General features: G+C 42.2%; 1 protein-coding gene and 1 long non-coding RNA gene across 5 annotated transcripts in view; one reads left to right on the top strand and one right to left on the bottom strand.

Annotated features, from left to right (window-relative positions):
- Positions 1 to 20,740, top strand: part of tmem231 (transmembrane protein 231) — a 70,977-nt gene extending 50,237 nt beyond the window's left edge. For both annotated transcript variants that reach the window (XM_088379890.1, XM_088379891.1), the window contains 3 exons: positions 13,974 to 14,055; positions 18,728 to 18,833; positions 18,988 to 20,740. In XM_088379890.1, coding sequence (XP_088236016.1) covers positions 13,974 to 14,055; positions 18,728 to 18,833; positions 18,988 to 19,150 — 351 coding nt within the window. In that variant the 3' untranslated portion in view covers positions 19,151 to 20,740. The remainder of the gene's footprint in view (positions 1 to 13,973; positions 14,056 to 18,727; positions 18,834 to 18,987) is intronic.
- LOC148395935 (uncharacterized) lies at positions 1,728 to 11,724 on the bottom strand. 3 transcript variants are annotated; one of them, XR_015859259.1, is made up of 4 exons: positions 11,142 to 11,724; positions 8,911 to 9,634; positions 7,822 to 8,172; positions 1,728 to 5,626 (listed from the first exon to the last, which is right to left on the bottom strand). It is a non-coding gene; the product is annotated as an uncharacterized LOC148395935 (long non-coding RNA). The 3 variants fall into 3 exon arrangements; XR_015859258.1 differs by having other exon boundaries at positions 1,728 to 4,230; positions 11,142 to 11,722; XR_015859260.1 differs by lacking the exon at positions 8,911 to 9,634 and having other exon boundaries at positions 1,728 to 4,230; positions 11,142 to 11,719.
- Positions 20,741 to 22,536: the final 1,796 nt, after the last annotated feature.

The following is a 22,536-nucleotide window of genomic DNA, read 5'->3' as shown; positions in this document are numbered from 1 at the left end:
GTTGGTTCGCCATTACCATTCTGTCTGTCTGGATCTGGAAGTCCCAGAGGATCTTGGCTTGGTCATTCTCTACCACCTTTGGAGGTGTTTCCCATTTGGATCTTGGGACTTCCAGTCCATACTCTGCACAGATGTTCCTATACACTATTCCAGCTACTTGGTTATGGCGCTCCATGTATGCTTTACCTGCCAGCATCTTACACCCTGCAGTTATGTGCTGTATTGTCTCAGGACCTTCTTTGCACAATCTGTACCTGGGGTCTTGTCTGGTGTGGTAGATTTGGGCTTCTATTGCTCTGGTGCTCAAGGCCTGTTCTTGTGCAGCCAGGATCAGTGCCTCTGTGCTGTCCTTCAGACCAGCTCTTTCTAGCCATTGGTAGGATTTCAGGATATCAGCCACTTCAGCTATGTTTCGGTGGTACATCCCATGGAGGGGCTTGTCCTCCCATGATGGTCCCTCCAGCACCTCATCTTCCCTTGATGCCCATTGTCTGAGACATTCACTGAGCACGTGATCCGTTGGGGCCTTATCCCTGATGTAAGAATGTACAAATGGGCGAGATGCGAGAATATATATGCCTAGCACACAATATTCTGTAGGCCTTACAAATGAGTGAAAATACTCGAATTCGGCTGGTATTTTAGGGGCTTTTTTTCGGAAAATGTTTGGCATTCAAAGAGCTAACTGTCGGATTTTTCAACATTTATTTTAATATTTCCAACTCAAATAATCAGCTTCTTGATTTTCAGAGATTTTAACATAATGTACATTTTTACTTCAATGATATATCGTAAGGTCCTGAATGACTTTTTAGAGCAGGGGTGTCAAACTCGTTTTTTTCGCGGGCTGCATTGTAGTCATAGCTTCTTTCGGAGGGCCATTCTGACTGTCAACCCAAATAAATGTATGAGCACCTCATATTATATACAGTAAAAGCTAAAAAACAAACTGACAAATAATTCGTTTTCAAATTAGACGAGTAAAAACCGGTCAAATATTTTAAAAATGATATTAAGTGAAGACAATTTGCAATTCTAGTAATGACACACAAATTTGATGCACAGTTTGTCTTCTATGATGTGGCGGGCCGTATCTGGCCCCCGGGCCTTGAGTTTGAGACCTATGTTTTAGAGTGTAGATATTTGCAAAATATTTCACTGTATAAGGAACTTTGTCTACAACAAGCTGTGGTTATTATTCCATCAGAAGTTTAGACAGATAATGAGATTATTTGTTACCTCTACTAGTTTTGATGTCATCTGCTATTTTCAAGTGCTTAAGAAGTCCTCCTGATCTTCTGTCATTTCAGGAATCGATATTTTCGTTTTTGTCATCAAATGAATTCATCTGCTCTTCTTTTAAGTGTAATAGTTGCATTTTTAGAGGTAAAATATTCACACACACACACACTCACGCACAGCTACACACTCACACACACACACACACACCTACACACTCACACACACACACACACACACACACACACACACACACATTCCAAATTCCTCGTTTTGATGCCATAACAGGTCCCTCTTTTCTACTTGTTCTGAGGTGCGGGTCAGAGCAAGCCGTTTTAGTGCGGTCTCTTTAAATGCAAATGAGATACTTTACACCCCACACACCCCAGGCCGCAAGATGTGCGCCTGCCTTTCCGGTCAACATGGTTGTTGTTAGAGTTGTGCACACTCCAACTTATTTTGCAAGAACCAAACAGGAGACAATTAAGTCCTTTCAAGCACCTGCAGGTGGAGAGTCCATTCGTCGCTTGGTGGACAGCGATGATCGAATGAAGTATGACTCAGGTCTCTTGCAGGAGCATTTTTATCGAGAGAAACAGAGCGGGGGTGAGAGTGGGGGTCAGAGTAGACAGGATGGGGCCGAAGCCCCTGGCCTGCTGATCAAAGCACAGCAGGGGGTCTTTTACGATGTTGTGTAAACAAAACAACTTTGATTGCTTCCTCTGCAGCTAGTCAATCAGTTCAGAAGATCTTAGCACTTTGTTCTACTATTTTTGTTAAGACAGGACAAGCGAGTTTAATTATTACAGGTTACATTCCAACATAAGCATAGGATCAAACTCATCTATCAACCCTAACATATCCCTCCTGATTATCATATGATTATGTCAACCCCGATCAATCAAACACAATTAAGAAAACACAATGACAGCAATAATTTCTAGTGAAGATGAGTTTTTTGTTCCTCAATACTCCAGTCCAAAGTTATTGTATGAGTGAAAAACCTGCGGCCAGATAATTGCAGGAAAAGCCTCACACGGTCCCTCTGCCTTAGGCGACCAGAATGTTATCAATAAAAATAATAATAAAAGAAAAAGAAAAACACAAATAATACATCATTGTACCCATCACTTGCAAGGCATTTTGATGGTCAAATCATCAAGTTTTCATAAAATAATGCTGAGCTAAACAGCATCTATGCAATCCACGTTTCGCAGCACATTATAGTCATCAGATCCGTCATGTCCTAGAAGTTGTATATGCACTTGTGCCATGGTAGAAGACACAACCCTTGTCACAGCAGACTTCAAACACGGGATAACACAGGTCGTAAATAAACACAACAATACCAGCACAGCAAGCACAGGAGTCACAAGTTTCAACAGCAACTGCCATCATGTGCCAGAGAATAGCCATGAAAAGAAATCCCATTGATGTGGGATTTTATCCTCCGCCATGGCCTGCTGTAAATTCTTCAATGAGTCCATGGCATCTTTGATGTGCGTGTCATTATCTCCCGGAATGTATGTGCAACAGGAAGTCCCAATGATGTGGCACACACCACCTTGTGCTGCAGTCATCAAGTCCAGAACCATCCTGTTTTGCAAGACCATCAGCCTGATAGCCTGAATCTCTCTATTTTGTCCATCGTTGACTTGCAGTGAGAGATTCACAAAGGAATTAAAACAATAGTTCAGTGTCTCGATGAAGAGTGATTGTTTTCCAACTCCGATCCAAGGAAAAAGCACATGAACAACTTTGTCTCCAACGGACCATACTTTATGATCGTCTGGAACATTCGCACCCCAGACAGGGTCGTGGGGGTCAAAGGTTGCAATTGCCCTGCGTCGACGTTCAGAAGAGTTGTGTGCTTTTGTTAGCTGATGATGTTGTATCTTGTAGGTGTGGTCTGTCACCCACACTGGTGCACACACTCCTGTCCAGTTGGCAGGCAGCATCGGATAAACCCTGTGACCACAAAGCCACCAGCCATTCTGTATGAAGTATGTTCCGTTCGATGGTGCAGCCATGTTGGTCGGAGAGCCCTCACCACCTGAAATGGCTCTCTTATCCTGACACTCAGCGGTGATGTTCAAAGCTCCCATCCAGTTTCCACCTGGAGAGCAGTCACTGTCAATGCATTTGTGGGTCTCATTTCCTTGTATGTAACACATATAGTTCACTCCAGGCCGGTCTGTGTAGGCCACCTGCGGCAATGTTCGTCCTTTAACAGTCACATTGAGATTTGTCCAGAAAAGCTGATCACAGGTACCTTCCGCAAGTCCAGGGCGGGAAGGGTCGGCATCACTGACTGTGACAGCACGGTGTTGATGTCCAACTCCTCCCATGGATGCCATACATTTTGCTTCAGTGACATTCATTGCTCTGGCCTCCAAGTGAACTTGTGTAGAGGAAGGAGGAAGATTGGAACACACATAGCAACCCTCCTGTGTGTGTGATCTCACAGTGAACTTGACGTACCGGTACCAAGTGTTGGTTTTGTATGGGGTTTTGGGGTCCCATGACCAGTCCTCAAAGTTCTCATCGTGTGACCATCGTTTTCCACGGTCAACATTGTCACTTGGTCTGTTCAGATGAGTCCATAGACCATCGCACGCTCCAACCAAAACGCAGCAGATGATCCATCTGGCATATGGAGCCCCGTTGCTACTAGGATGGCAGAGACACCGGGACATCCCCTCGCCTAGCGGAGTGGGGATCGATGGATTCTTCACCAACATTGAGATGCCCCACCCTGAACGATGAGGCCCCTTTGTAGTCAGCCTTCCCCACCACTCCGAATTAGGGGTCCAGCACTCTCTGCAACTTGCAGTGGCTGAGGTGAATCCAGCTGGGCCGTTGAGAAATCTTTATTGCGGTGGGGGTAGCCAGCAAAACTTGGAATGGTCCCTCCCACCGTCAGCTGGCCCAGTTCTTTCTTTTGATGACCTTGATGTAGACCCAGTCTCCTGGCCTGATGGGGTTGACGACCTGTGAGGAGGAAAGATCAGGTGGCAGTAAATTTGCATTTGACACCTTTGTCAGTCTAAGCGTTCTGATCACGTAATCTGCTAAGGACTGTTCTTCATCTGCCTTTTGTAACTCTTGTAGTCAATTTTATTGCCCTTTTTGAAATGGGCAGATAGGAGTGTTTGCAGGAAGAGTTTCAGCTCTTCCTAATGATTCCTCTGAACCAAAGACCATTTATGACAGGGACTATCCCATTTATTGCCTCCTGTTTTAAAGGAGACTCTCTGGTCTTGGTCGGATTTGGGCTGGGGGAATGGATGTTAAAACCTGTAGCAAATGGTTCCTTTGATCAGTCAAACAAATGTTGATTAGCCGGGGAAGCGCATAAGCGCGTGCCCTTCCAAACACATACACCACTTCCTTATAGCTTCTTTAGTCATTTTTCAATAATCTTCCAATTGTTTACAGCAAAACTTTGAAAAGCTTGAGGAAATTTTAACTTAATGGTATGACGCCACATGTATTAGAGAATCCATATGTCATAAAGTGTTGTATTTTTACTATCTTTCACTGTCTGTCCTACTCCCCCCCTCCTTCTGAGGCTTGGCAACGCCCATGCCTCACACCTTGACAAATATTTTGGGACAATGTGTTCTTTACGACATATGATTCTATCATCATTTAATTTGACTTTTTTTTTTTCCAAAACCCTTCTCAATTTCCCAGTTCACACATCTCCTGCATGTGTTACAGGTTCTCCAGGTTTTTTTTTCTCTAGTTAATTATCAATACAAAAACAACCTGGTTTTTTTTCTCAGCATTTAACTTACTTAAAATGACTCTTTCTTCAAAGTCGCTCTACCAACCTTCCATAGCAGTCACCAACAACTTCACCCATCCAACCTGTATTTTCCTTTCATTCAGGTAAGCATTCATCAATGCTCATTCCCATCTCACACACAGTCTGTCCATCACATTGGTCCCAATTCACCCATGCCCCCCCACACAACATTCATATACCATTTTCAACTCAACGTTCCTGATAGATCAATCCACCAATCCAAAAAAAACTCAACACAAAAAAACTGCTGGCAAATTATTCAGAATTTTTCTTTGTTTTTAAATTCAAAGAACTCAATTTCTCAGATTTAACTCGCATATAGAAGTTTGTATAATCTTGTAACACAACCAATCATCCATCCATCCATCCATCCATCCATCCATCCATCCATCCATCCATCCATCTTCTTCCGCTTATCCGGGGTCGGGTCGCGGGGGCAGCAGCTTTAGGAGGGACTCCCAGACTTCCCTCTCCCCAGCCACTTCATCCAGCTCATCCCGGGGGATCCCAAGGCGTTCCCAGGCCAGCTGAGAGACATAGTCTCTCCAGCACGTCCTGGGTCGTCCCCGGGGTCTCCTACAACCAATCCATTATTCCTATTAAATGTAGCATTACAATGTCTTAAATTCACAATTTTGCTTCTTCCAATTCCTGAAAGCATGTTCTGTCATTTTGTTTTTGTTTTTCTCGAATTTCTCATGAGGGCTTGACACTTAACATGCACTAGTGTGGATCAGTTTTTGCTCGCAAACAGATTTCTCTCTTTTCCTCTCATTTTTATCTTTCAAAATCGTTTCTGTTCTGTGGTGCAAATTGGATAGACCACAGTCTAGCAAATTTCTTTATACTAAAACTTTAGCCAATGTTCATCATTTTAACATATACGCACACACATGCACAGCTCTCGCGCGCGAAAGGTAGGTCCCAGCACCAATGATTCGTCACAGGCTGGCCATTTCCTGTGGTCGATCATGAGCTGGTCCCTCCCACGCACACGAGGACAGCACATTCTAATTTTTCATTTATCTTTTAGAAGCAAGTTGTATTTATTTACCACTTGATTTGCAAATTTTAACTTTAGTGTACACACACAATTTGATCTCTGGTCATTTGTCATTGGGCATACAAACAGCATTGTCATACTTCTTGTATGGACAGGAGCTCTAATAATTTTATTACTGTTTTACAAGCCTCGGTATCACACAAAAACTCTACTTCACTTCCTCCAATGTTTAAGGTAACATGGTTTTTCTTTTAAAGCATTCAAAATGTCCCATGCTGCATGGATATCCACTATCTCTTCCTCTGTGGGAGCACAGGAGATCAAAGGGGGGAATCTCGTCATGCTGAAAATTTGGCTTTTCCTCTGCCCCTTCCTCCACCATTTGATTGGTATTGTTTTGCAAAACGACACCCTCGTGCAAAGTGTCCTCGTCTCCCACAGTTCCGACAGTTGTCTGAATCTGGTGGGGGTTTTGATTTGAATGGTGGCTTGCGACCTTGTTGGCATCTAACTCTTCCTCTCCCCCTTTGGGAACTTTGGAAGAAGATCGTTGCATCTTCATTTAGATCATTATCATCATCTAGATGAAATACATCAGAACTTTTGCCTTTCTAAATCCCTTTGTCAGCGTCTCTGGGCCACTGCATGTTTTTTTTTAAACCAAGCAGTGTCCGCTTCCACCAAGTGTTTCCTCACCCAATTGCCTAAGTCAGGGGGGAAACCATTGAGGAGCGCAATTTTAAGATGTTTCTGATGAGCACTCTCATCTGCATCATTGAATGGGATGCCACTATGTACCCAGAATTCTTTTTCAAATCTCAATTGAATGGCGGCCTCATCACTTTTCAACTTTCTATCTTTTGTCTTTTGGATTTGTTCTCTTCTTTCTTGTGAAGCTTTCAACCACACTCTAGCACAATTCACTTCTCTCTCTTTTTCTTTCTTTTTCAGTCCTAACGTCCTAGCGACACTGTCCTCCAAAACTTCAACCACTATCTTCCACACTTCAACTTTCAACTTCCCTTCTACACCATACTTTTTCTTCCACTTTGGCATGTATTGCATACAACTAATAAATCTACTCGCCATGTACTTCTCATCTCCGTCAAGAGTTAGAGATTTACCGTTTTTATTCCCCATCTTAATTTTAGTAGTTTTAGCTTTTCCAATTTTTTTATTTATTTTTTTTGTCCAAAAATATATATATATTTTTTTTTCTTTGAGGATCCTCAATGCAGGTTTAAATTGACCTTTCAACAAATTACTAGCCTGTGTTATTGCCATGGATCAATGCTAGAACTGCTTTTTAGTCAATTTATCCTACCAGTCACACTCTCAACCACACAAACTCAAGCGCTTTTTATTTTTAGGCCTATTCAGGATGGGTGTAAAACCCTTCCAAACAGCTTAGAAAAATGGACAAAAAAAAAGAATCTACGCCCTTCTTCAATTAGGAAAAAGAAGCTCTGTTTTTTCTTAGCCCGTTCCTTCCACTGGGACTAGAATCCCAACTGTTTCATGGCTTGGAAAAACCAAAGCCGTATTCTCATAGCCCAGACAAACCAAAGCCGTATTCTCATAGCTCGGACAAGCCAAAGCTGTATCTCATAGCTCGGACAAACCAAAGCCGTATCTCATAGCTCGGACAAACCAAAGCCGTTTCTCATAGCTCCGACAAACCAAAGCCGTATCTCATAGCTCCGACAAACCAAAGCTGTATCTCATAGCTCCGACAAACCAAAGCCGTATCTTTGGCGCTTTAACTTACTTGTCCCCTGGTTCGTTGCACTGCCGGATCCCGTCAATCCACTTCTGTCAGACGAAGGCAGACCAAAGATGCTGGCCCAGTGAAGAATTTCCTTCCCAGGTCTTTCTTTACCAGTTCCTCCTAATGAATGCTGGCCCGTCGACGGTGTACAGCCTTGTCTTCCTTCGCCGGTCAGATGGTGGGTATGAGGATCCCGGGTTTCGGCACCAAAATGTTAGAGTTGTGCACACTCCAACTTATTTTGCAAGAATCAAACAGGAGACAAATAAGTCCTATTAAGCACCTGTAGGTGGAGAGTCCATTTGTCGCTGTGTGGATAGTGATGATCGAATGAAGTCTGATTCAGGCCTCCTGCAGGAGCATTTTTATTGAGAGAAACAGAGCGGGGGTGAGAGTGGGGTCAGAGTAGACAGGATGGGGCCGAAGCCCCTGGCCTGCTGATCAAAGCACAGCAGGGGGTATTTCACGATGTTGTGTAAACAAAACAACTTTGATTGCTTCCTCTGCAGCTAGTCAATCAGTTCAGAAGATCTTAGCACTTTGTTCTACTACTTTTGTTAAGACAGGACAAGCGAGTTTAATTGTTACAGGTTACATTCCAACATAAGCATAGGATCAAACTAATCTATCAACCCTAACAGTTGTAGTTCTTTTAGTCGAGGTAGCGTTTACTTTTTTTTGCTTTATTTAAACAAGGTATCGCTTACTTGCGCCGCAAACTTTTTGATTAAAATAGATCAATGTCAGAAGACTTGTCCATACAATCATACATGACACACAATCCTCACAATATTTATGAACGTCTTGTAAACAAGCACTGCAGTCAAGCTACGAAGTAAGCTCATGCTAGTGCTAGTGAGAAGTTAACGAATGCATTTCACATATTAGTGTTCCCCAAGAATAAAACAGCACGTTCGATGCAATTCATCTGATACAACTACTGAAAATACACCCACAAGAAGTGAAAATATAGAGCGCACAGCTCCAAATTCAGCAGAAAGACTGACTAATGTTATGAAAACGAGTGTAGACACACAATATTATTAAAGTGACATACAGTTTATTACTTTTGTGTCATCTCAAACCTACCGCTTTATTGTGTCCGTCATTTCCATAGATTGAAGGAACTGAGCCGTCAACAAAATGAAGTCTTTCAGCAAATCCTTCTCTATACTGACAAAAGATTTCTGAAACACTCCTTAACAAGCAGGACTTTGCCCACAGATAATAATAATAATAATTCATTTAATTTATATAGCGCTTTTCAATGGCCCAAAAACGCTTACAGGGAATAAAAAGGGTGGGGACAAATGAGGGGGGGGGGGGGGGCAATAGGATAAAGTTAATAACAGGACATCGGTCAGTAATGCGAAGGAGATGGATAGAAGAGCAGGAGGGGTGGGAGCAGAGATTGTTGAGGTTGGCAGTACGGGAGGTGGGGGTGACGGGGGAGTTGGTATTCCAGAAAGAGGGGATGGGTGTGCCGTCGGGGAAGTGCCGGTTAAAAGACAGTCCAGATGCAGTGGTAACGGCAAAGGATCCCAGCCTCTTGTGGAAGCAGCAGTGGACCAGGTGGTGATGCCGGTCGACCTTGACTGCACCCGCACGAATGGCAGGCCCCAACGCACGACGGCGGCACACAGCCGAGCCACAGTCGGCGAGCCCGCAGGGAGTGGAGCCCGTCCCCCGAGGACGCCTGCCGGATGGCCAGAGAGCAAGACCGGAGCTGCCGTCGACTCCAGAGCAGGCGGCCACAGGCTCAGAGCCGGGAGGAAGGAGGGTCCGGTGGTGGTTCTGGCCAGCTGGCTAACAGCTGGTAGTCCAAGGGAAAGGAAACAGATTGGTGAGAGCGGAGCTGCGGGAATGCGAGGTGGACGGAAGACAACAGGAGAAAAATAAAAAAAGAGACGGGTGCACTGAGAACGGAAAAACGAAAAACAAGTAACGGACACGGAAGCGGCAGTCAACAGATCTGACGCCAGCATTGCTCTAACCCGGAAGACAACAGACGGTGGGGGATGTGGGAACACTGCTTGAGAAATGAAATTTGACCAGGCACTTCTTTGAGGTTCTGATGCTGTGCAATGATTTGTGTGGATTGGTGCATCCAACAACGGAACATTTTGATCTCTCCACTTCGGCATCCTTGAGTTGTTTGGACTACAAAAGTCTGACAGAGTAATAAACATGGCGGATTCGTAACAAACATGTTCACAAATCCGCCATGTTTATTACTCGGCTTTCCGTTTGTCAACACCCATTACCTTGTTTGTTTTGTCCCGCCCCGTAGTAGATAAATAAAGTCATAGAAAACGGAGAAATCTAAACAGAGTAAAAAACAGTCCCCCAAAACGATCATAACAGTATCTCTGCAGCACCTGGAGGGATAGATACTCCAGATACACAAGCAAATGATTTTAAAAGCAAAAAAGTTGATTTCCCATGATAAGTGTTCTTTAAAAGAATACAGCATTTCCTCATTTTCTGCGGGAGATGCGTTTCAGGACCACCCGCGAAAAACAAAAATCCACAAAGTAGAAACATTATTATTTCATGTTAAGGCTTTATACCCCCCCGCAACATTTTTGCTACATAAACCCTTAATAACCATTCCTTCCTCCACTGTTTTGTGCATGTATAGTACGTAGTATGTATAGTAGAAATAAAAGAAGAAACGCAAACTGTAATTCTTTATTGTGGTATAATATAGTGCAGAACAATAACTGTAATGCTATATTCTATATTGTGAAGTACTACAATACAGAACAATAACTGTCATATGTCCTTTATTGTAATGTAATACAGTACAGAGCAATAACTGTAATATGTACTTTAATAATATAAGTAAAAGTCTAAACACAGTAAAAGTAAACCAATCTCTCTCTTGCTCTCCTTCTCTCTCCACGACACGACGTTGGAGTGACCACGTCCTTTTTACAGCCATAAAGGATTAGGTGCAATTTGGTAATTCTCGGGTAAATTAAGCTTGTTAAGAACGCGGATATTCGTTAATTTACACTAGCGCGCACTTGCCCGAGCTGAGTTTAAGATAACTATTTTGAACTAGATATGACAATTCCTGATGTTAAGAATTAAAGCTGTCTTCACTCTAAAAATAATTGAATGGATTTAAAGAATGACTATGATATGGAAATAAAGAAAATCTAAAGTTCTAATTACTGCACATAAAACCATGCTCAACATAGTTAATGTGAAATAATCGATAACCGAATTAAGGATTAAGAAGAAATTTAATTAATAAGCAAGAAAAAGAATTACAAGTCTCAATATTTCGAACAAACAACAATAATTCTACTCACCAATCTCAGGGCAAAAGAGGAGACAAAAGGTATAAAATACTATTTGGTGGAATAAGTGATCAATTCGCTTTAGTTCCAAAAATCTGAATTTTGTTTAAAAAGAGGATATGTCTGCTGATGAGGAGATAGCCAACGCCCTAACAATGGCGTCTTCCCGTTGCTGCCACAGAAGCAACTGTCTCCTCTGCCTTCCTCGAAGTTTAAAATTTGACAAAGTCCAATTCGAAGACTAGAAATTAATCTTCGTAGATTTCGGTCCAATCTTATAAAGAATGAAAAATCCATCTTTGTCCAAACAGCGTGCTTTACTCCAGGCAGCGTCAGGGCCATCGCCCGGGTGGGGAAGAGCCCTTTTCTCGTCCGAAACCAAGCTTTTATAGGCTCGTCAGCTCCTCTGGCATTACCTCATCGGAGCGAGAGGAATGCCTGGTATGCATGGCATCCTTGGAATGCATGGAATGCATGACCTCATTGGTATGTGTGGAATGCCTGGCATGCATGGCGTTCTTGGTATGCTAGGAATGCATGACCTCATCCCACTTCCTCTATGCCTGCATGGGAACCACTGGTTGCCTTGGCAACCTTGCTCAAAACAGTAACCATTGCGCATGACTTGTCTCTGCTACAGGATGCAGCTGTTTTCCTGTTTTGCTTGTTCTTTCAGCCGATTACCACCCCTAGTATCACTATTAACCCTTGATGTCACCTCTCAACTTAATACATTCATGTAAAAATGGAACAACAATGTTAAATACATGTTGGATATCGATTAAACATTGCAACATGAATAAAGCATGCTTTCACAACAGTCAACTTAACAGATAATCCTCATTAGCCATAATAATGGGTTCTTCTAACTTTAACATATATGATGATATTGCTCCAGCTGTTACAGATTAAAATCATGGCAAAGCAAAATCACATTCCAAAGTTGGGTGTTTCTATGTATTTAAACAGGTCATGTCCTCCCAATTGCTAACAATTTAATTTATTAGATTTATTAGTTCACATCAAGTTACCCCTATGTCAAGCTTTAACACCATCTCCTGGTGAAATTTGGAATTACTACATGTTTTAGGATTGTCAATTTGCCTGGGTCAAATCCAATACCCAATTACACACCATCTGAACCTCCATGCCACTTGACTAGTGATGTGCATTCCAGTCCTTTTAGGTGAACTGAATCTTTAGAATCAGTTTACTCAAAAGATTCGTTCAAACGAATTGTTCAACAAATCGTCCCCTTCATCCCCCCCCCCCCCCCCCCCCCCCACGCACACTTAATTGGAAGGTGTGTGACAATTTTTTATGCTTATTTTACATGGTTGTTCAAACAATATTAATTTAAATGAAGTACTGGTCTATGTCGTTGTACTCTATGCAACTGTATTGACACCTGCTCAAAGATCTGAATTATTTTACACAATTGAACGTTTTTGAAAAGGTTATGCAACAGTTATTTTCCTAGTAAGTAGTTACATTTATGAAGGAGTAATTCAATTAGTGATTCAATTACCTTTTTGTAAAGGTAATTAGTAACTGTATCTAATTACATTTTGAAAGTAATTTCCCCAACACTAGTGGTAGGAAGAAGATGAACAGATTTTCAACGGAGGGTAATCGGAGGATGCATAATTTTTCACTGACTAGCCCAGGTTATGTATATTTGTTTTTTTATCAGGGAAATGAAAAATATTAGCGTTTTTTATTTTGTCCATTCATTTTGGTGAAATAATGAAACAAAAAAACGCTTTTAAAATGCCCACTTTTAATAAGGAATAGGGCCACACACCCCTCCTCTCCGTGTCTTAGTTGATGACGTCACGGAATGAAGAGACCCCCATTGGAAATCATTGTACAGACTATCGCTTAAAATATCCCAAAACAGCTATCAATTGGCACCAAAATGTACATGGACATCTCTACTTCACCATATCACAAGGATTAGCCTCTCCGTGGCTGATTTAAGAGAAATGAACAGCCTCTCTGCAGCTGAAGTGCCCTGTCACGTCTGTCTATTTTTTTCACCAGTCACTAACATACGCAAACACGATGCGGTCCAAGAGTCTTTAGTCAAGCTGAATTGTTCATACATTGTTAAATAGTCAATTGAAATGGATAAGGGTTCATTTAACTTACATTTCCCTTGAAGTCCAAGTCTGGGGTTGCACCTTCACCGCCTCTACAAAAAGGAGGTGGTTTAAACGACCACACTCAGCTGAAGAGTCGGCCTCCTAGCTGGAAATACAGTGCTGCTAATCTTTCCAACAAGCCGACCTCTGGCCGTTGTGTTTGTAAATTTCCATTTTTAGAAATTAACCTTATTTCCTTTTGTTTTCTTCTCATTTGCATTCTGCAATATGCCCACGGTGTGTTTAAAGACCACGCACAGTCGGAAAACTCATCAACTGCACTAAAAACTGGACATTCTGACTAAACCCCGGCTGTACCTAATGTTCTGTCCAAGATAGCTGCTCCACAGGTGAAGCCAAAATACAACTGTGGAAGCCAAGGGACGACAATGCGAGAAAAACTGCTGCTCATAGGAAAAAAAATTGAGCCTTCTGTAGTACACGCCCGCACATAAAACAAAGCACACCGACCAAAATGAAGCAGACAACTTTTACGTCCAAAATTTTAGCATTCTACTACATTGCAATGTCAATTTGAATTTTGTTGAAAATTCAGCACTGGTCAGTGTACGCAAGACGAGTTAGCAGTCAAACAAAAACATCAGATTCACCAAAAATGTAGTGGACTCAAATAATTGGAATCCAAAGAGAATGCATTCCACTCAGAATAATTTTCCTATTTGTGTTCTTTTCTTTCAAGGTCTCTGTGATTCAAGGCTCCAGCCCCTTTGCAAGTGCCTATGATCTCGACAACATCATGAGGCGCTACCAGGGCCGTAACTGTAAGGTTTAAAATAGCTCATGGTTTTGTTCAATACTGCTGATATTTCATGCAAAATATGAATTTTGTACCTAGACAGTTTGCAAAAGCTGTCATACTACTGTCAGTGGATGTACCGTTCACAAGTTCAAACTCTACTAGGCAGCAATTGCCTCAGGCTATACATACTCGAGCTGCCAAGATTAAGCGACTGAGCTCAACAATGTGGACAATCAAAATCATTGATCATTTAGTAATTTGATCATTGACATGTCATTAATGTATTTATTTGGTGCTTCATGATCTTAGGTTATACATACTCGAGCTGCCAAAATTAGGCGATTGAGCACAATGACGTGGACAATCAAAATAATTGACAATTAATTTGATCATTGACGTGTTGTTAATTAATGTACCGTAATTTCTGGACTATAAGCCACACCTGATTGATTATAAGCCGCACCAGCAAAAATTCGAGGCAATTATTTTTTTTTTTTCATGAATAAGCCACACATGAATAGCCTTTTTACGAGTGTATAAAAGTGATCAAGTCATCACAAAAATCACGAAAAATCCATAGATAGGCCGCACCGGACGACAAGCCGCAGTGTTCAAAACTTGAACAAAAAGTAGCGGCTTATAGTCCAGAAATTACGGTATTTATTTGGTGATTTATGATCTTGAAACTGCCTCAACTTGTGCTTCAGCCGCTGTCTATGAGCAGTCATGACGCACATACACAGTAATATTAATCCAGGTCATCCGTGATGTAACCAAAAACATTGTGGGTAATGCAATATCATGGCTAACCCCTTTTAGCAACAGAGTCCGGGGCGCATTTGAGCAAAAATACTTGCTGTAATACGATGCAAACATCCGAGGAGGTGGGTCGATGGCAGAGTTCACACTTTCAGTCATTCATTTTTCTGACTCTCTAGCCCAGACAGAGGCAAATGCTGACGTCACAGCTCACACTCGAAATTCGGCACCGATAGAACATACAGCGTGGAGTGCGCTGGGTCCGTACTACTGACTGAGTACGAGTATAGGTACGGGCAGGCGTTTCCCCATCTACTGGCGAAACACAGTCATTGCAGGGATAATAACCCCGAAAAATATTTAATACAATTCATTCAGTTTGTGTTTTCGCTCCCTCCCCACATCCCCTCCCACCCCTCCCCGGCTGGGGAGGTGGTTAGGTGACTCTGAGTGACCCCGAGGGCCAAAAAAATGTCTGCACGGTCTAGAGAATTTTCTATTCGGGCTCCGGAATGCCCTACCAATGGATATTAGAACTGCTACCTCAGTAGAAACATTTAAGACACGTTTAAAGACATTTCTATGATATGGCCTTTGTCAATCGTGCACTTATCTGATGTAAGTGACCGGCTCTCCGTTTAAAGTGTAAAATTCTGTACTTTAGCCCCTCTGCAGTAACGCAGTCTGTAGGGGAGACGAGAATTGATTTAAGCCGGTACGGAAAGAAGATTCGTTCCGAGTCTAACCGCTGTTCAGGTAACTAATCTATTGTTAGATTAATTCCGTCATTTCCGGATGCCAGTCACGCTGAAATCAAAGAAACCCGAAGGTTGAGTAACTACTTTGTCGAGACCCAGGATCTCCTCGATCGCGGCCGTTTCAGCGGCTCTTCTTTCCTATAATGATTGGGGCTTTTCTTAACCGCTCGGAATAGATTTAGCTGTCTTTGTTAAAACTGCAGGAACTTGTTTATTTACACTAGCGTGCACCCACACTAGCTGAGCTCAAGTTAACGGTTTCGAACCAGATTCTAACACTCCCTGATGTCAAGGATTAAAGCTGTCTTCATTTAAAAAAGAACTGAACAGTTTAAAGTATTAGTATGATAGAGAAGCAAAAGAGTTTTAAAGCATAAAAGATCAAAATAATCATTAAGCAAAATTAAATGATTATAAAGTAGAAATTGAATGAATAAGCAAGAAAGAGGATTACAAGTTTCAATTGTTCGAACAACTAACAATAATTTCCACTCACCATTCTCAATAGAGCAAAAATTATACAGTCTCGAAGTTCTCTTGATTGAAAACTCAAAAATATAGTAAAAAAGGGTAAGAGGCTTGAGGTCTAAAATGCTGTTTGGTGGAAAGGTCGAGTGATCAGTTCTCCTTGTTCTAATATCTGAATTCTGTTTAAAAGAACAAGCTGGCTTAAAGAATGGAGATAACGACGTCCGAAAAACGGCTCCTCTCACCGAGGTCTGCATCTCCTAGCCTGTCTTTAAGCTTAAAATTTGACTAAGTCCAATTTGAAGATAGTATAAATTCATTTTAACGGACCTTGGGTTAATCTGAGAAAGAATGAAATCTATGTTAGAAAAATTGTATATATATGTTATCATGCGTTCTCTAATGAGTACTTATTCATAATGTTACTGAGCAGTAGCTCAGTATGCTTGCTGCTTTGCCTTGCTTATTCTTATCTTGTGCAACAGAACAGAAGGATTACGGCTGGGTCAGGGGCGAGATGATGGGGAGAGCCCACCGGGCGAGAGAGAGCGATGCTCTTTGTCCGAACGAACGTTTTATACCAGTCCAGTTCGTGGGTACTATTTCCATAACAGTTTTTTCCATAACGTCATACATTGGCCTCAGATGACCCAAATGCTTCCAGAATAGACTGCACCTGCATCTTGGCTGGTCTCAACCGGATTCAAGCAGATGAGGTGACCGTGTTCTCACGGAAATAATAATTTTCTCAGGGATGCTTCATCCTGTTTCCCACTCCCAAATCTTGTCAACTGTCCGTCAACGTGACATTTGCAAATGTTTTTTCTCTGACTTGTGCTCCGTCAAAGAGCATTTTGTTTAGCCTTCAACTGGATGAACGTGACAGAGGTCACTCTCATGTGTGGGATCTCAGTCTTACACCACTTAGTATCACATTAACCCTTTCCGCCTCCTTGTCTTCGCTCACATTTATACATTCATATGTAAATGGAACATCAATATTACATACGTTTGATACTGATTAAACATCATGACAATAATAACATATATTTTCACAATAGTCAATTTAACACAATCATAACTATGATTGTGGATTCTCCTAGTTAGCAGATTAAAACTCTCAAGCATCTTCAAAATATATTTTGACAAGATGGTGACCTCTAGGTCAAGCTCAAGCGTGGGATTGCAGTCTTCCACCCACGGTATCACTGTCAACCCCTTGTCCTTACTCAACTCTTAATACATTTATGTGTAAATGAAACATCAGTGCTGCTCAAGTTGCTACTAACTATACAATATTGCAAAGCAGAATAAAATAAAGTGTATTGCAGCTTACTCTAACTGTGATTAACATGTCTCATTCTTATTACCTAACGATGAGCATGGGCTTCTCTAGTTAGCAAATTAAAATATTAAAGTAGTTTCAAAGTATATTATAGCAAAACAAAATAATATAACATAATCCAAAATTGTGTGTTGCTGTGCCTCAGAACAAGTCTTTATCTAATCGATGACTTTTTAAACTATTAATTTACTATGTTAGGTCAATCTGACTTTGGCACCATCTTCTGGTGAAATTTGGAACGGGAATGGAGGTTTACTGGTTCAACCAACAAATTCCCCTTTACCAATTTAACAATAGTTAATTTTGAAGAACTAACTTTTAAGTAACCCCTACTCAGGCCCCCTTCTTCAGGTCTTCCATGTCAAGCTTTGAAATTTGGAATTTCATCTTAGCCAATTCGTCTGGGCCAAATCCAATACACACTCAGCACCATCTTTTACCATCCTATCCACCATGTAACTCGACACCTTTAATTAACCTGTAGTGGCCGATTCGGCTGGAGTTTGTGTTTTCGCTCCCTCCCCCCATCCCCTCCTGGGCCGGGGAGGTGGTTAGGTGACACCCAAGCTGACAGCAGCTGTCTGGATTCTCGTGGACCAATTAAGATGAGGGAACAGCAGTGGATTATCCTCCTCGAAGACACTGCCAGGACAATCGAGGGCACCTCCTGCAGCTCTTCGCTTTGAGTTGGACATCCACTTTTTCTTTGATTTTTTATAGTATGTATTTTATGTGCCCTCTCTGTATCCATTGCAGCCTGGTGATCCTGAAAGGGGGATCCTCCCATCTGTGGTCCCTTCTCAAGGTTTCTCATTTTTCCCCCAATAGGGGTTTTCTGAGTTTTTCCTTGCCTTCCTGGGTGTTTTAGATCAAGGGATGTTTGAGAATAATTGTCAATTTTTGTACATGTGAAGCCCTTTGAGACTTGCTTGTGATTTAGGTATATAAATAAACTTGACTTGACTTGTTTTTTTATTAAATATGAAAATATGACTTGGTCAATTTTACTATGTGGCTGACGATATGAACATGTAAATTATGCTTGTCCTTGAGTGATTGTATAAGTGTAGGCTCCAATCACTCCATTGGATCAGCAGAGTTTGAGAACTGACTGGAGGGGTGCTGGTCAGTGGGGATCAATGCATTTGTAACTCAAATGTCCAGTCAAAAGGATGATCACCTTAAAACTAAATTGAGAAGGGGAAGCTTGCAGCTGCAGCAGAAAGTTCCAAGTATTGTAGTGTAAGATTTGTTATGTTTAATGTTTTATGCGTACACATGTTCTTTATATTTTATATCGATTGTATATTTATTGTATGAAATTGTTCTTCAAAATTATTTTTTAACTCAACATTTTATTTCAGTGACCACGGTACTTTCCTGTCCCACACTGGTGTGGACTACTGGACGGGCTGCTGGTTCTCCTTTCCATCTTATTGCAGACATTCACTACCCTGTGGAGGTCATTAGATATCCTTTCATAAATAGTATACTTGATCTAAGTTTTTTTTTTTATTCTTATGCAATTAACATCAAATCTGTTTGTTTTACAGTATTATACAAAATGTATTTATAATGTGTGAACGTGTGCATAGTCATTACTTCTTTAACTGTTTGCCTTCACCTATTATCCTGGCTTCTGGGAAACCATCAAGTTTGCCTGGATCCAGTATGTCAGCATTCTTCTGATCTTTCTCTGGGTCTTTGAACGAATCCAGACATTTGTCTTTCAGAACCAAGTTTTAACCACTGTACCCATAAGTATTGAAAAACCTCACCAGCCTTGATAGTGTGTGACCGTAATCATTTCATTAAATTAGTGAAATTAATGCATGTAGGGTAAGCACTGTTCCGGGGCTAAATAAGGACTAGTGTGTTTAATATTGATTAAATAATATATCTGATATCTGCAGCATTTTCCCCCCATTCCTTTTAAAGAATAACTAGTTTTGTTTAGAGAAGGCACCACGACAAATTAAAAACTATATTCTGCCTCCTGTCATAAAACACATTGTGGTTGCATCCATCCTGTAATTTAACGACATTTTGCAGAAAATTGTTTCAAGCAAAGAATCAACTCAACTTTTTTGCAAACACTTTCGAAAAGAACATCCATCGATTTTCTGAACTGCATTATCCTTACGGGGGTTACTGACGTGCTGGAACCTTTCCCAGTAGTCTTTGGACAGTAGGCAAGGTACACCCTGAAATGGCCACCACCCAACCTCGCAGACGAACAACCATTCACATTCATATTCACTCTTCTGGGCAATTTGAAGCGGTCAATTGGCCTGCCATGCATGCTTTTGTAATGATGGAGGAAACCGCAGCACCTTGCACTTGTGAACCGTGAGGCGGACGTGCTAACCAGGGTGCTGAAAACTTCCATAGCTGAAACAAAGTTCTCTACGTGTCAAAGTAAAGTCAAATTTATTTATAAAGTCCTGAATGACAAAATAGTCTCACCGTTGACAAATATTGAGGACATTCCCTGATCTTAACCCCACAGGAGGGCAAGGAAGACTAAAAAAATTCCGCTGGGAATAAAGAAAAAAAAACATTGGGAAAGGGCCGCAGATGCGAAGAATCCTCCTCCCATGACCAGGCTGGAGCTCGAATTGATAATACTGTAGAACCTGCAGATCTTTTGTCTTTGCTCTCTCGATCACTAAAAGACCAGCGTATTTTGAACTAAGGTTCCGGAAAAGAGCACATGGTACTAAAAACACCAATTTTATCCATTTGAGGGTGCTGCTATTTCGCCCTACACTGACCCCGTGGTGGCGACTGAGACTGAATAGGGCTCACTATGTCAATTTCAGTCTTTAGCAGGAGTCTGTTGGGAAATATGTCAAATATTGTCATTAGATTCTATGTATCTTAGTGTGGAACATCTTCCCGTATGTGACAGTTCGACCTTGTGCTCATGACTTGGGAGCGTGTGGCTGGCTAAGGAGCACATGACTAGAGTCATGAGTCGCGTCAAACAATAAACTCCTTGGTTAGCTAGTCATGAGAAGATCATGAGATGGCTGAAGCAGACAAATGTCTTGGTTTAAGTAAAATCATGAGTGCGCCATGAGTCATATGCATCCCATGCGCACCAAGACTACGTCTTTGATAAACTAAAGTCATGAGACAACCATACTGCTATTTTCAACAATATCCCTGTTTTATTGAAGTCATCAGAGTATCATGAGATATCCCGTACTCTTTAAGAAGCTATGAATTTGTGTAAACTCCACCAATTAAGATGTTGAAGACTTAAACTCAATAAAAGGCAGAGCTAACTCTAGCGAGAGCGCAGGTCGGGCCACACATCCTGTGTGTGTGTCTCGGGCGCCCTCCTGCAGGAGTCGTTGGCCTGATGAAGACAACACCTAGGTCTGACGAAATTATTTGTGTAAAATGTTGATGAACCCAACATTTCTTGGGGGATCGTCCGGGATCCCAAGAAATCTGCTCGCTGATCCGAGTGGTGTTGAAGACGCCGAAATCTGTGCACGGCTGGAAAAAAGCCCTGGGGAGCGACCTTCATCCACCTGGCCAGCGAAGTCCAGTTCAGCACCTCTCGGCGGCGACGATTGACAGGAATCTTCAGAGAAGTCTTTCGCAGACCCGGTAAGTCTCTTCATTGCCAACGTGTTAGGGTTTTTAGTCCACAGAAAAGAGGGTCCCTGGTAAGAACGGCAGAGTCCTTGGTAATGAATTCTGAGGTACTGGAATTCGGTCTACAGATGTAACTTGCAGACATAAAAGCACCTCGTTGTGTTGAAAAATTCTGCGGGAAAAACATGTGTTTGTGTGTGGATGGTAACACATCACTTGATATTGTGTTGCATGTAACATAGTGGGAAGAAATAATGAATTTCTGTGGAAGCACAGGCCAGAATTCCTCACCAGTATACTGGTCGAAGAAGGAATTACCACAGGAAGTCATTATCCATCCATCCATCCATCCATTTTCTTCAGCTTATCCAGGGTCGGGTCGCGGGGGCAGCAGCTTTCGGAGGGACTCCCAGACTTCCCTCTCCCCAGCCACTTCATCCAGCTCATCCCGGGGGATCCCAAGGCGTTCCCAGGCCAGCTGAGAGACATAGTCTCTCCAGCGCGTCCTGGGTCATCCACAGGGTCTCCCCAGGGAGGCGTTCAGGAGGCATCCTGATGAGATGCCCGAGCCACCTCATCTTGCTCCTCTCAACGTGGAAGAGCAGCGGCTCTACTCCGAGTCTCTCCCGAATGACCGAGCTTCTCACCTTATCTCTAAGGGAGAGCTCGGACACCCTGCAGAGCAAACTCATTTCGGCTGCTTGTATCCGGGATCTCGTTCTTTCGGTTACGACCCATAGCTCGTGACCATAGGTGAGGGTAGGAGCGTAGATCAACCGATAAATTGAGAGCTTTGCCTTTTGGCTCAGCTCTCTCTTCACCACGACAGACCGGTACAGAGTCCGCATTACTGCCGACGCTGCACTGATCCGCCTGTTGATCTCGCACTCCATCCTGCCCTTACTTGTGAACAAGACCCCAAGATACTTGAACTCCTCCACTTGGGGCAGGATCTCATCTCCGATCCGGAGAGGGCTTTCCACCCTTTTCCAACCGAGGACCATGGACTCGGATTTAGGACCGTCCATCTTAAATATAAATAATCTGTCTATCTCCTCTGGGATAGTGCCTTTAAAACCGCTGTCATTAAACCGCTACTTAAGCGACCAAATCTCGAGCCGGACTGTCTCAGTAATTATAAGTCAGTTTCAAATCTCCCATTCATAGCAAAACTTCTTGAAAAAGTAGTAGCGCAGCAGCTTATTGATTACATGGTCGCCAATAATGGATATGAATCTTTTCAGTCTGACTTTAGAGCTAATCATTCCACCGAGACAGCACTTGCTAAAGTGACTAATGATCTCCTCATAGCTATGGATTCAAACACTTCATCGGTATTGTTATTACTAGATCTTAGTGCTGCCTTCGACACTGTATACTTCGATATTTTATTAGAGCGTCTTAAATGCTGTGTTGGTATTTCAGGGTCAGCACTAGGCTGGTTCTTTTCTATCTATCAGACAGGACGCACCAAGTGGTCCATGGCAATGCAACGTCTGAGCTCTATATTGTTACGTGTGGGGTCCCACAGGGATCGGTACTCGGACTAATTCTATTTAATATT

This window comes from Syngnathus floridae, chromosome 6, assembly GCF_059516105.1.
Source record: "Syngnathus floridae isolate MCC-2025c chromosome 6, RoL_Sflo_1.0, whole genome shotgun sequence".
In the NCBI taxonomy this organism is placed as follows: domain Eukaryota; kingdom Metazoa; phylum Chordata; class Actinopteri; order Syngnathiformes; family Syngnathidae; genus Syngnathus; species Syngnathus floridae.
The sequence above is the reverse complement of the archived record's forward strand: the minus strand, read 5'-3'. Positions and strand labels throughout refer to the sequence as shown.